The 14,021-nt window shown below is 39.9% G+C and overlaps 1 protein-coding gene across 2 annotated transcripts in view; it reads right to left on the reverse strand.

The window, feature by feature from the left end:
* ATP13A4 (ATPase 13A4) overlaps positions 1-14,021 on the reverse strand; it is a 121,864-nt gene that overhangs the window by 46,286 nt on the left and 61,557 nt on the right. For both annotated transcript variants that reach the window (XM_053918220.2, XM_024556340.4), the window contains exons 9-13: positions 8,917-9,051; positions 6,417-6,587; positions 5,452-5,609; positions 4,653-4,841; positions 2,072-2,133 (exon numbers count right to left, since the gene is read on the reverse strand). In XM_053918220.2, coding sequence (XP_053774195.1) covers positions 2,072-2,133; positions 4,653-4,841; positions 5,452-5,609; positions 6,417-6,587; positions 8,917-9,051 — 715 coding nt within the window. The remainder of the gene's footprint in view (positions 1-2,071; positions 2,134-4,652; positions 4,842-5,451; positions 5,610-6,416; positions 6,588-8,916; positions 9,052-14,021) is intronic.

A 14,021-nucleotide genomic window follows, 5' to 3' on the forward strand; every position in this document is an offset into this window, starting at 1 on the left:
CAATCCTGTCCTTGTATTTTTATTTGAACACCTGTGAGTTATCCAGCTCGGGTGGCCCAGCTAGTGTTTCAATGGTTCGTTAAGTATCTGACACATTGAACAAACTCTTTTTAGAAAAGATGAGAATCACTGGAGCTCACTTTTTATAAGAAGATATTTAATAGCCTAGATCAGGTGCTAACTTCTTACCTAGAACTGAATCTGCTTTCTCTCATGTTATAAATTAAAATTAGAAATTTAAACCAGTTTTTAATTGTTCTTTTAGTCATTTGAATACAGCTTTCACCCTTTTGAAGGAAGGCAGGAATAAAGAGTAATGGGCCTATTATCAATTACCTAAATATCATATCATTTATTTTTTATTTAAATTTGACAAGTTACATTTAGAAATAAAATGTTTGATAAACATGTTTGATGCCGATTCACTCAGCAGAGCAGCATTCAAAAGATGCAACACCGTTAGTTAGTCTTAGATGAGCAGACGCAGAGTCCCTCTGCGCGCGCCTCGGGTGGCACAAGAGCTTTAGGGCACAGATACAAATCAGAAGAGCGCTGCTCTCGGGATGCTCACATGTCCAGTAAATGCACACACACACTTTGTAGAGGCCGAAACAGACAAACGTTGAAAAACAAGGAAACCGGGCATATACCCCAATCCACCTTCAAGGGAAAATGAAAAGAACTTTGGAGAGTTTATACTCGTGAAAGGCTTCTGCTGTGGACTAATGTGGTTAGAAGTAGTAAGATTAATTTTTTACCCAGGAAATAGATTTGTTTATAAATATTTTATATTCATGTTTTAATATGAAAATGTATGACACCTGGTGTATGACACCAAAATAAAAATAAAAATATTTTATTTTGTATCGATAAATTGTATGTTATCTGCACAATGCAGAAGAACTGCTACGGACCTTTTATGAATAAAATGCTTTGTGATTTAGTTTGTAAGTGAGAAATACCTTCACGTAAAACAAAAAGTAAATGCCAAATGTTTCCTGCTCCCATCACAATGGCGGTTGGAGAAGAAAAACAGGCAGGGGGGAAATCCAGGTGTGGCCACAAGAGGGCCTCAGAAGAGCACAGGCAGCTCTTCACCACTTAGAGCTGAAAGCTGTCTAAACTGGGGGGAGGCCGCCCAGAGGTCAAGTTCTCAGAAGTGGAGTACCAAGGAAAACGGGCACACTCGCTCCAACTCCACAGATGTTCCTCTTACCGAAAGTCAGCGTACCCAGGTGAGTACGCTGTCCTTCCTCCTAGCACACCGAAAGGCTTCAGTTCGTTCAAGGAATGTTACCTCCCCGAGGGGCAGTACTGTCCGAATTAGATGCACTGGGCCACCTTCAGGCTGCGGACGAATATGCTGACTACAAACTACATTTTAGCAAGGGTTTGAAGGCACTGTCAAAACTTCTCCTTCATCTCCTGGGCTTGCATGTAGCATGTGGCAAGGGCTGGGGTGGGGGAATTAGCACAAAGTATTAGTGAAAGTATTTAAGAGGTGAAATTAAATGAAGTTACCCTGGCAAACACTACTCACCAAAGCCAAAGCTAAATGTTTCTATTATTCGTTTTCATGAGAAAATACAGAATTCTGGGAAAAGGGCAACTACAGTGCATTTAGTCCAAGGTCCTGTGGATGATAAAGGGGTTCTAGGGAAAGGAACCTCACGATGATCTGATTATAAATTCTTAACTGGGCAGGTCACAGTGGGCAGGCACACCCCAGGCACATAACTTCTTTGGTAAAAGGTTTACCTTTGCCTTAGGCAAGCCCTGTGCATCTAGGTTAATGGGCCCTTGAAATAAGCCTTTGAAGTAACCACCCTCAGGAGAACAGAGAATCTTGTGAACTACCCTGTAACCCAATCCCAGCCTTGTTTTCTCCGACCTTTATGTAGTCCTCCTCTGTTCCCTTCTTAATTTCATAGGCATTAAAGAAAACTGCTAAATTGTCACTCTCCAGAGCATTTGAGATCTCGATTCCGAGCAATTGTCATCAGTTTTGGCTCAAATAAACTCTTGTAAAAATCTCTACAGGTTTAGATGTTTTCGGGTCGACGGTACTCACCCATTCTTATCACAGGGCACGACTCCCCAGAGATCCAAGCCCTCCCTCGTTAAGGTGCCTGTCTAAACAGAAACAAGCACTCAGTTTATTCTGGAGATCTGGCTCCCATCGTAAAGACCGGTAAGGTCTGCTTTAATAGAAAACCATGCACCACGCAGTTTAACGACATCAGCACTTCAAGCAAGAACACAGTAAGGTGGGTATCTGGACTCCTGGGGGAAGCTTTGACGAGCTCACACCAGTTGTACGGAAAGCGAGCACTTCATCTCTTTGTACTTTAGAGTGCTCGACAATTAAAGGAAGAAAACCATACCTGCCTTACGTATTTCAGAGGCTTGTTCTGAGGTTCTAAGGGCAGACTAAATAAATGGGAAGGTTCTTGCTAAGCCTCTAAGAGCTGCAGTGTAGGTGAGTCCCAGTTTCTATAGCAGAAGTGAAAAGACTGTCATCGCGAATAAGTGATGGGGGTAGAATTTTTGTTGTTCTAAAGAAGTGGGTTGTTTTTTGATACATATTTGGTTAGAAGGTACCTGGTATTTCTCTCAGTGCAGCACAATGCTGCAGAGCTTATCTGGGTTAAAACCCCAGCTGTGTGATCTGTGAATTCCTCTAAATGTTGAGCCCTTGCCTGTAATATGGCTATAACCATACATGGTGGTTGTGAAGATTAAATGAGAAAATACACATAAGGAGCTTAATTTAATGCCTGGCATAGAGTGAGTGAGAATAGTAATGATAATTACTCATAATTATTATTTATTTTATATTCAAAATCTGGCCACGATTATCTCTACCCTCCCCTTTCTTCTTCCAAGTCCAAGGATGACATGAGCTCCTAAATAAAGCATCTTTCCTTATGATGGGAGTTTGATCACAAAATAATACCGAAATGGTGGCAAGAGCCGTGTTAACCTTTTGTTTTGGTCGTCTGAAGTACATCTGATAGCCCAAGGACAGTCTGTTCTCGATAGTCCAACAATTTCATGATACAGCTTTGATCTCATTAACTGTCCGCTATCGAAAACCTTCAATGTACTACTTAGTGGGTACAGATTTTATGTTTGGGAAGGAGAACAAGTTCTGGAGATGGGTGGTGATGATGGTTGCATGACAATTTGGATGCACTTAAAGCCACTGATAAAGCTAAAATTGGTAACTTTTATGTTATGTATATTTCACCACAATAAAAAAGGCAACAATAAAAATAAAAACCTTCAATGGCTCCCACTGCCTGAAGAGTGTATAAAAATTTCTTAGCGAGACACTTAAGGTGTATAAACACCCTGTCCCATCACTAACGTCCCGCTCTGGTCAAAACCACACTCTAGTGCTCTCCCAACCCTATGCCTTTGCCCATATTCTCCTGCCCACAATGCCTTTGTATCGTACATATCTTTTAAATTTTCTACATTGTGATGTTTTGACATCTTAAAAAACCTTTCTAACTGGAGAGAGACTGCCTCTCTGGGGCTGGCAATTCTTAACAATACAAAGGGACTCAGGCAAGAGCATGTCTTTGACGTACAAACTAACCAATGGTGGCCAGACCTCCTCTATCTGGCCACTCCCCAGGAGACAATATTCATTCTCCTTAATCACCCCAGGGCCAGGCACCAGACTACTAGGGGCCATCTCTATAGCCCAAAGCTCACCAAAATCATTCAGACTAGCCAATGGTCAGATGTTTACCCTGCCTTGGCTTGCATTTCCTGCAAAAAAAAAAAAAAATCCTAATAAAGGCCATGTGCTAAGCATTCCCCTCCCTCCTGCTTTGCTGCCTGATCAAAACCTGGCAGTCTTCCTGTGGCTCTGCATGGGGAGCTGTGCCTCTCTTCCCGAGGGGACTGTAAAGTTAAACTTCTCTCTCAGTGGCGCTGACCTTTCCCTGTCGTCACTCAGTCACCTTTATAAATTAAGGCCCAGGCACAAAACTGTCCTTAATTTCCATCTTTTCCTCTCACACCCAGGTTTCCTGCCTTCACCCCAGCATATGTGCATACAGACTAGAATACCTTCAAGAGGAGGTAGAATAAGCGGCTGGCTGGGAGTAACTGCCACACAATCAAGGATAACTTTAAGCAATATATTGCAGATGGGAAAATATAGTAAGGGTTTAAAGGGGTTTTTATTATAACCAAGCCTCATAGTAAGGCTCAATGAAGTCTCCCTATTCATTCATTCATTCACTCAGTAAGAATTATTGAGCGCTGACTATGCCAGGCAATATTCTTAACATTAGAGATACAGCAGTAAGCATAGTATTGCAAAAGGCTTAAATTTTGTTCTCTGAGGGTTTTGACAATAGGCAGAATTGCTATTTTAATCATTTGCTTTTCACAGACTATTGGAGCTGGAGGAATCCTAAAAGAACCACTAAGGCAGTAGATACTGTTCCTTCTGTAAACCCTGGAATCTGAGAGCTCAAGAGACATATCCTTCCTAGGTCACACAGCCAGCCAGGGATAAAGTGAGGTCAGATACCCACATCCTGCGTTTCTCGCCTCACAGGAGTGTAAAGCATCTGTACATGGTGACAACGATGACCAAAAAGGGGGTGAGAATGAGGCTGACGCACACATACCTTGTCAAAGCAGACAAGGTTTAATTGCCCGCATACATTGATCCTCTGGGGACTGATGCAAAAGATGCCTCTCTTCTTCAGCCTCTTCTGGGCATAGATAACGCCTGTGGTCAGGGCAGCAGGTAGAGCAGGAGGCACTGCAATCGTGATGACGTCCAGGGCTTTCTTCACCACCTCCTCGGGGGGCTCCTGGAAGATATGCCCCTCTCTCACTACTACGGATAAATCGGTCACCAACAGCTTTGTGCACATGACTCTTTCCTTCCTTTTGTTAACTTCTTCGGGTCAAATTTCTAGAAATAATATAAGCACGTCACCTATGGGTCAAAAGGTATGAATGTGATTTGGCTCTCAATGCATGTTGTCAAAGTCCCATAAAAAGGCTGTAATGATTTATATGCTACCAGGAGAGAACCATATACCAATTTGCCATGTATCACCAACACTGAGTGTCTGGGTTTCAATTAAAATTCTTCATTTCATAGCTACAAAATACTACCTTATTAGAATAACTATCTTCTCAGATTTAAAATAGTGTAAGGAAATAGTGTGCAAGAGTAAATGCATGTTGATATCTCAATAAATAACAGGTTTTATCCCATTAGATCTTAGTGTCAGTATGGACTTTGGTGATCGACTGCTTGTATTGGAGAGCTGGGGGTATATAGGCCGGTGTCAGTGTTTGGCTTGGTTTCCCAGGTTTGTAAACCACAACCTTGATGAAGGTCAACATTCAGAGTATAAAACAGACAAGGGTGAATGTGTATTTGCATGCAGGAAAGGACCAAAAAAAGCTTACCCCACTGAGCACAAAGACACACAGAGTGTAGATCATCCCGATGGTGGCCGTCCCCACAAGGCACAGGAGGAACCTGATGGCATCCCTGTAGAGCTTAAAATTCATCGGCTTGGGGTACAGAATGGATCTCACAAGGTCCCCCTTTGCAGTGTTGAATCCTGAAGTGGTAAACACACACCCCACCGCTGAGGATGACAAATCCTACTGCTAGCACTCTCCTAAACCTCAACATTGCCTTTGTTTTCTCCAGAGACATTTCAACAGTGTTTAACCCCAAATGCAATTACAGGATAATTGGGAAAATGACTAAGGGCTAGAATGGGAATATCTATTTCAGAGCCTATTACTCTGGCCTTCCCTCCCTCCACTTTCAACTTCAACACATCCCCGAGGTGGGAGAGACTTCCTGGGGGCAGAGCACAGCTTTTCCAAATGTAGCTTCCTGTTAAGGAAACAACTCAGGAGAATACACACAACACACGAGTCACTTGAATTTAAACTAAAGGGCCCAGGAAATATGGATGGACTCAATTTCTAGTACTTTTCAAGGTCAAGTTTTCAGTTTCTAGTCCTACCCAGGAAGAACTTGGGATTTGAGGTTAGAAGACCTGAGTTCCAGGTCCTGCTCTTCCAGTTACTGGCTGTATGATTTGTTCAAGTTCACTTGAATTGTGTGGGCCCCAGACTACTCATGTAGAAAGGAAGGACAATAGGCATCTTTTTTCTGCAAATATATGTGCAAATAGTTTATAAACTACAAAGCACATAAAAGTAATTATTGTCATCGGTATTATAATTTTCAAAAGGCATATACCATAGTTCAATTCACATTAAAATGTATAGACTTAATATATTTGATTTGTTATCTAGATACTGCTTCTTACCTAATAAATTTAAGACACTAGACAAACTGAACGGAAACATTTTATTAAAATAACAACGTGAAAGAAGAGATGCTCACTAACCGGTCTGCAGTACCACTGCTCTCGCGGTCCCGGAGCAAGCTCCCTTGGCCTGGATAACCTCTGTTCCGCAGAAGAGGACATGCCGTTTGTAGTCTGCTTCACTCTGCGTTTTCCAGGGCACAGAGCTATCCATCTTGGGTAATGGAGTCTTAGTGACTGGAATACTTTCTCCTACAGAAAACAAGCAGCACACTGTGTGACGCGAGATGCCTGCACTCGTTAAATCGTGCGTACACTCGCTCATCCTATGGTAGCGTGTGTGTGGTGGGCCCGCCATGTAGCAAGGACAGCCCTAGATATTGGGAATACAAGGAGAAACGTAGTGCTTATTTTTAAGAAGTTCATGGTCCAGAGAGGGACACACAGGTGAACAAATAAATATAAATGTTATAAATTCTATGAGTATTATAAAATCAAATATGGATGCTGAAGTAGGCTGAAAATAACCACGTAGGGAATAGCAGATTGTGTGGTCTAGAGTGTGGGGCGTTGGGAAGCGGCCATGAGAGCTCTGCGGGAGCCAAAGCCTGGAGGGCCCTAAGCACACGTGGTTTGGAGTTTAAATGTTTTTCCGTGGACACTGTGAGGAGATGTTTAATTGTTTCATTTAGGGGAGTATATCACGTTAATGTGTAAGAGAGTGCACTCTCTCTGCAGCACAGGGAATGAACTGATGTCTGGTGAGGCTGGAGGCTGGACATTGAGTTGGAAAATGATCACACGAACCCCCACTGGAGAAGGTGAGGCTTGAAATATGGCAGTTGGCAGCGGGAGTAGAAAGGAAGTGCTGGATTTGAGAAATAAGGAAGTAAGGAGCCACAAAACTTGGGGGAGATTTTAATATTTGCAGGTGAGAGGGACAGAGGAATTTAAAGCGGCTTCTAGGTTTCTGACGGGGAGAATGAGCAGAGGGTGCCATTGTGCATTAACTTAGGGATTATAGGAGGGAGGAGGAATTGCCTTTTGATCACAGTGAGTTGGAGACGCCTGTGGAATGACCATACTGAGATGCCTTGTAGCTGGCTAGAAATTTATTTGGGTCTGGAGGTCAGGGAAGAGGTTTGACAAGTGACATTTACTCAGAGTTTATCACCTTAGAGATGATAATAAAGACAATGAAAAAATTACTTGGGGACTGAGAGTAGGGTGAAAAGAGCAACGGACCAGGACATAGCAGCAAAAACCAAAGAGATGGACGAACAGGAACAGCCCAGGAATCTGAACAGTGTAGTTGGTGGTAGAAGAACTTGGAGAGACAGTGTTGTCTTGGAAAGTTAGGGGCAAGAGGGTTTTCAGAAGAAAGAGATGATGAGAATAGTCACCAGCAGCAGAGAGGTCAACAAACTGAGAAATTTAAAGAATCCATCGAATCTGACAATTGAGGAGTTAGAGCCTTTTGCCAGTGCAGGGGGAGGGGCGGATAGCAGTGAGTTGAAGTACAATACAGGCGGTAAGTGAAGTTGTAAATGATGTGAAATGACAATGGCCTCTGAGGAGCAAAGCTCAAGCCTTCCACTGGTCTTCGCAGAGTGAGCAGTAAGAGTCAGATGCTTGTTCCAGTACAGTTAGGCCACTTCCACTGGGAAAATGGAACTCGTCATTGCAAAAGTCTGAGCACCGAGGGGTGTTTATAAGTCTGTGCATTTCTTAAAGTAAGGAACCATTCCTGCCGTGTTGTCTTTGCCTTTTTTATTTGTCTTGGTAAGTCAGCATAGGAGAGAGGTGTGCATCTTTCTCTTTCATCCCTGCCTGGTCAGCCCCACAGAAAGGGATTTGATTTGCACTTTAATGGGAATCACAGTGTCACTGTGTATTCGCAGCCTCCCATTTTGTCTCAGAAAGACTTTGTGATTCTTCTGTATCTTACAGAAATATCCTAATAATGCATATGTGAGGATAGCTCAAAGCACCGCGACCTTGGGCAAGTTACTTCTCCTCTCTGTACCTCAGTTTTAACACCAATGAGATGCGATGATTTCTAAGAACCCTCGCAGCTCCAGCATGCTATTTAAAAATGAAATACAGTAAGTCTGAAATACCCACGTTTGCCAAATCCTGCATCATGAACCTTTTCAACATTTTCAGGCTACGCTAGGGAGAGCTTGACTTAGGTCTGTGGTTTTCAGGATGTTCTTAATTGTTTTTAAACCCTCCAAGTGTATCTGAAGACAAATGTTATATAGAAAGAGTAAACATAAAAGCCTCAGATAATTCTGAAACATCTAATGATCTCTACAATCTTTTAAGGTGAAATGACAGGGTTGTAACAACCCTTTGTTCAAGAAGGAAATGCTAAAGACTCTAAAGTGACCACCGTATCAGACTTAGTTCGCAGAGAGCGGCTTTGAATTGAACTCTGGGATATATCGGGGCGGAATTGTTCATAAGATCTGTGGAAATAGGGAGGGCCCCCAGCAGCCCTACCCTTTGCCGTGGTCATTCAAGCAGAGGAGGAGCCTGGGAGAGCTGGGGAAGCGGAAGAAGTGAGATAGAACCACACCTGTCAGCATGCCTTCATTTACCACACAGCTGCCATCGATCAGCACGGCATCGCAGGGCATTTGCACTCTGTTCCCCGTCAGAATTAGCAGATCTCCAGGGACCAGGAGGCGTGATTCCAGCTCTTCGACTCCGGCTGTAAGTGTGAGAAGATAGAGTTGAGTCGGTTTCTTTTCCTACAAAAACACAGTCCAACATCTGCCAAATTTGAAATCAGTGAAAAAACGAACAGGGCACTTAAAAAAGAAGATTATTTCTCAACATTGAATCAAAATCCAGAAACAATAAGAAAAAAAGCAGTAAATTCAATTACATGAAATAAAAAAGTTCACCAAAAAAAATGCAAAGAAAGAGCTAATAACAAATTCAGAAAATGTTTGAAATTTATAGACAAAAGATTAATATTCCTAATATATAGAGCTCCTAAAAAATTAGATGTGTAGAAAATGACCGCATAGTAAAAGCGATAGAGATGTTAACAGATAGTTCACACACACACGCACACACACACACACACACTGCAAGGGGCATGTCAAACATTTGAAAAGATGCTCATTGTTACTAATAATAAGATAAATGAAAATTTCTTCCTTCTTTCCTTCTTCAGCCCCAAAGCTATAAGGGGCTAAGCAAAACAGGCATCCACGCAGGGGGCTAGGTGAGGTGGGATGGGGGTGACAGCCTGCTGTGGGTGTTGGAACCTAAGAAGGATGGCTGGGAGCAGGGCATCAGAGCTCAAGAAGGGAGAAGAGGGCCCCCCTGGTGGCAGTGGCCTGGTATTGGATGGTTACAGGAGTCCCAGCATGGGAGCAGGGAGGAAGGGAGAGACTGATAGAATAATTAAATATAAAGAGGCTGTGGGAGCCGGGTTTCTCACTGAAGAGAGGAAGTTACACATAGGCAAATATAAAACTTGAATGTACTCCATGGTCTTCACTGAATTGAAGGCAACAGTATAAACTGATGATTTTCAACAGACAAAGGAGTAACATAGGTGTAAATGTCAATCCATTGATGTAGAAGGAAAAATACCAACTATCAAAGCAGTAATTACTCTAGCCAAGAAACACCAATAGATACTAAAAATAGTGGGCAAAAATTTGATAAGGATGAAGTAACTACTAATTCCAAGAGTAAATTTACAATAGAAGAATCTGGCAGGCACCATTTATTTAAGTAAACCAAGTTAATATCACCAGTAACAGGACAAGTTTAAATTATGCACCACCGGAGAGGAAGCAGTGAGAACTCAGCATTACTTCTGTGATTCTCCAGCTAAAAAAAAATGCATTACCTGAATTTAACTATGAGGGAACATCAAACAAAACCAAATTGAGGGACAGTCTATGAAATAACCAGATCAAAGCATCAAGGTCATAAAAGTCAAAGGGAAAAAAATGAAGAAGATTAAAGAGACTTTGCAAACAACACTGTATTGTACCCCTGAGTCCTTTCCTTAAAGAGCATGATCAAGGCAATTGGTGCAGTTTGAATGGGTCTGAGCACTTGTTGGATTAACATATCAATATTCACCTCATGTTAATGTGTGTACTGTCAGTTATATAGAATGTCCTTGTCTTTAAGAAGTATACACTAAAGCATGGGGGGTATGGAGCCACATGTTGGCAACTTATTCTCAAGTAGCTCAGAAAAATAGTGATTTGAACTAGTCTTGCAATAAATCCCTAAGTTAAAAAAAAGAAAGAAAAGAAGAAAACAGGAGATAGCATTGCTCACCTATCTGATTGGAAAATCTAAAAGCTTGCCAGTGAATTCTTATGGCAAGGCTGTGAGAAAACAGGCACTTTCACCCTTTTCTGGTGCAAATGCAAACTGGTAAAAGTCTAAGGAAAGAAATTTGGCAATATCTATCTTTTATTTTTTATTTTTATAATTATTTTGTATTGTAGACACTGTCACAGATGTCCCCATTTTCCCCCGGTTTGCTTGCCTCCACCCATACCCCACCCCTCTTCCCTCTGACCATCAGGGAGCAAAGGTATGCAAAGACCAAAAAACAAAAGTATAAAAAGACAGGCACAAGGGTTTTTTATTACAGCACTATTTGTAATAGTAACAAACTGAAAAAAAATCCTTCAATGGAGAACTGATTGAGTAAATGATTCCTCCACATAAGACAGCACTATGCAGCTGACACAATGAATGAAGAACACCTACGTATCTTTCCGTGAAAGGGTCTCTGGGAAACATAGTTAAGTATGTAAAGAAAGCACACCAGGAAATAAAGTTAAATGTGTATGTTATACTCCTGTTACCTAAAAAACAGCAGTATAAATATATGTCTTATTCTATAAATACAGCTATAAATATTATATATAATTTATATTTTTTACAAATGTAAAAATAAACCATAAACAAACAAAAGTGATAACTATAGAGAGAATGAGTACATAAGGCAGAGAGAAAAGGGATAGAGACTAGAATCACTGGGATATCTTTTGCTTATGAATTTAACTTTCAAACCATGTATATATTTTATATGATATACACACAAACTAATACAAAAATAAATTTTGAATGCTGACACTACAAGTCTAAAGTACAGTAAATGAGATGAACCTACCATGTTGCTGGTATAACCACACATAAAAGAAATATTTTGAGTGACTTTAAAATATGATTTTTTATGTCAAGCCTCCCATGTTTTTATTTATTTATTAAAATACGATTTTTTAAAACAGTATAATTTCATTGTACATTCTTAATGGTATATCACAAACAGGGGAAAAGAAGAACTTTAAAAAGTCTTCTGTTGCGAGGTGTGTTGGTTTGTTATTCTGAGATTATCGTGTGCAATGGGATAAAGAAAATGGGACAGAGACTTGCTGTCATTGAGAACTGAGACTTTAGGTATGGAGAGAGGAGAGACAGAAATACAATCAACAAAGGTAAGTAAAAACCTGTAGTTCTAAATTTGAATGGGAAATGTCAGTGTGAACTCAATGCATTTTACCTTTAAAATATTATTTCATAGGTATGTCTTCTGAAAAGTCCTAGAAACAATTAGTAACATCATGGAGATGAGCACTCCTAATGCTCTGATTGAGGTGTCTAAGTACCATATCTAAGAGCTCCATGGAAAAATGGGTTTTACTCAATTTAGAGCAGAAATTGTCCAAGATGAGTTTGGAATACCTTGTTATACCAGAAATCCTTAAAACATTCAAAGAATACTAGGATCATGTCAAAAGAACTCAGGAGCCAACCTAAAGAGGCTCTGAATGGCCAAAGATGGGACAATTTGAGCAAGAATAAGAATGAAAACTGCAATGAATAGAAATGGATCAACCGTGTTTAACATTATGTATTCACAATGACACACACACACACAATCTCTGAAAGTGCTAGAGGACCAATTTGTTCTGAAAGATGCCCAATAAAGAGGAATAGCCAGATATTTCATACTTTCTTAAGCTGAATCTCTGAATAATGAAATAATTTTTTAGAATATTTGTGGAAATATTCCACTCAACATATAAAGATGGCATGATACAAGTAGAAATTTGAAACTCCTAATAAAATAATAAATCTAGATCTTGAGCATTTGTGTCTGCTGATATCACACACACACAAATAGAGAATCAGGTATCATGTACCTCTCATTAGAAGTACACAATATCAACTAAGAGGTGTTCTTGTCAAGACCCAAGACTCAGATCTGACTACCAATTTATAGAAAATAGAAGGAGTAGAAAATTATGTTCAATAACTCCAATATAATCTAAACTGTGGAAACCAAAGGATGAACTAGTGACTTCCTTCATTCAAAAAATTTGCAAGGAAAGAAGATTTGACTTTGGGTGGTAGGCACACAATGCAATATACAGATGATGTACCATATAACTGTACACTTAAAACCTATATAATTTTATTAACCAATGTCAACCCAATAAGTTTAATTTTTTTTAAATTGCAAGGAAAAAATAAGATATGGAGGACAGAAAGTGTGGATCAAAATAAACTTGAGAATTATCAAACAATTGCAGTATATGGACTTCATTTGGATACTAATTTGAAATTGTATATATTATATGTCTTATATACATATACTGTAAGTGTGTGTATGTATATGTGTGTGTGTATACATATACACAGAAACACTTTTGATTCAATTGATGAATTTTAAGCACTGATGATTTCTTAAATTATGAGGGGCTTATTTTAGATATGATAAAGGAATTGAAAAGTTTTTATCTTTTAGATACATACTAAAATAGTTTTGAACAAAATGATAAGACAATTGGAATAGTTCAAAATAATCCAAGGTGAAGGAGGAAGTACAACAGTTGAAAAAAGATTCGATGAGTTGATAATCATTGAATCTGGGTGATAGTTACATGGGGTTTCATTATCATAGTCTCTCTATTGTTGTATTTGTTCAAAATATTTTATCATAAACAATTAAGAAAATGCCCAGGACATTTTTAAAAGGTAAAATTCACTTCCAGCCAAGATGTAACGAAAAAGACCAGATTTGTTCTTCCCCCTTGAAACAAACAAAAACCTTACAAAATACATGAAGCAATGGTTTTTAGACACTGACCATAAGCAAAAAAAAAAAAGAGAGAAAAGAAATGGGAAACAAAAGTTCCTTATAATTGCTCCACTTACTGCCTTTAGAGAATTTCCAGGCCATGACAGAGGGAAGGGGAACCCAGATTATGTTCAGAGATACCCTGAGCTCAGTACAGAGGTGAGGGTCTACGGAGATTAAGGTGACTTGAGTTCACAGCTCAGAGTACTGGAGAGGGGTGAACTGCCCAGAGGGAGAGCCACAAAGACTTGCAGAGAATCCCCCTTTACTATTCCACAGATTAGCAATCAACACATGCATATAAGGTAACTATTAGCAAATGAACAACTGGACATTTACATTTAAAAATATAATTCACAATGGCATCAAAATATATAATACTTAAGAATAAATCTGAGAAAGAATGTGAAAAAGCCATTCACTGAAACCTGCAAAAAAGGAAGACCTAAATAAATAGAGAGATGTACCATGTCCATGGGTCACAAGACCCAAGTTTGTTAATATGTTGATTTTTCATAAATTGGTCTCTAGATTCAACACAGGCTTTTTTT

Source organism: Desmodus rotundus, chromosome 2 (genome assembly GCF_022682495.2).
Source record: "Desmodus rotundus isolate HL8 chromosome 2, HLdesRot8A.1, whole genome shotgun sequence".
Lineage (NCBI taxonomy): Eukaryota > Metazoa > Chordata > Mammalia > Chiroptera > Phyllostomidae > Desmodus > Desmodus rotundus.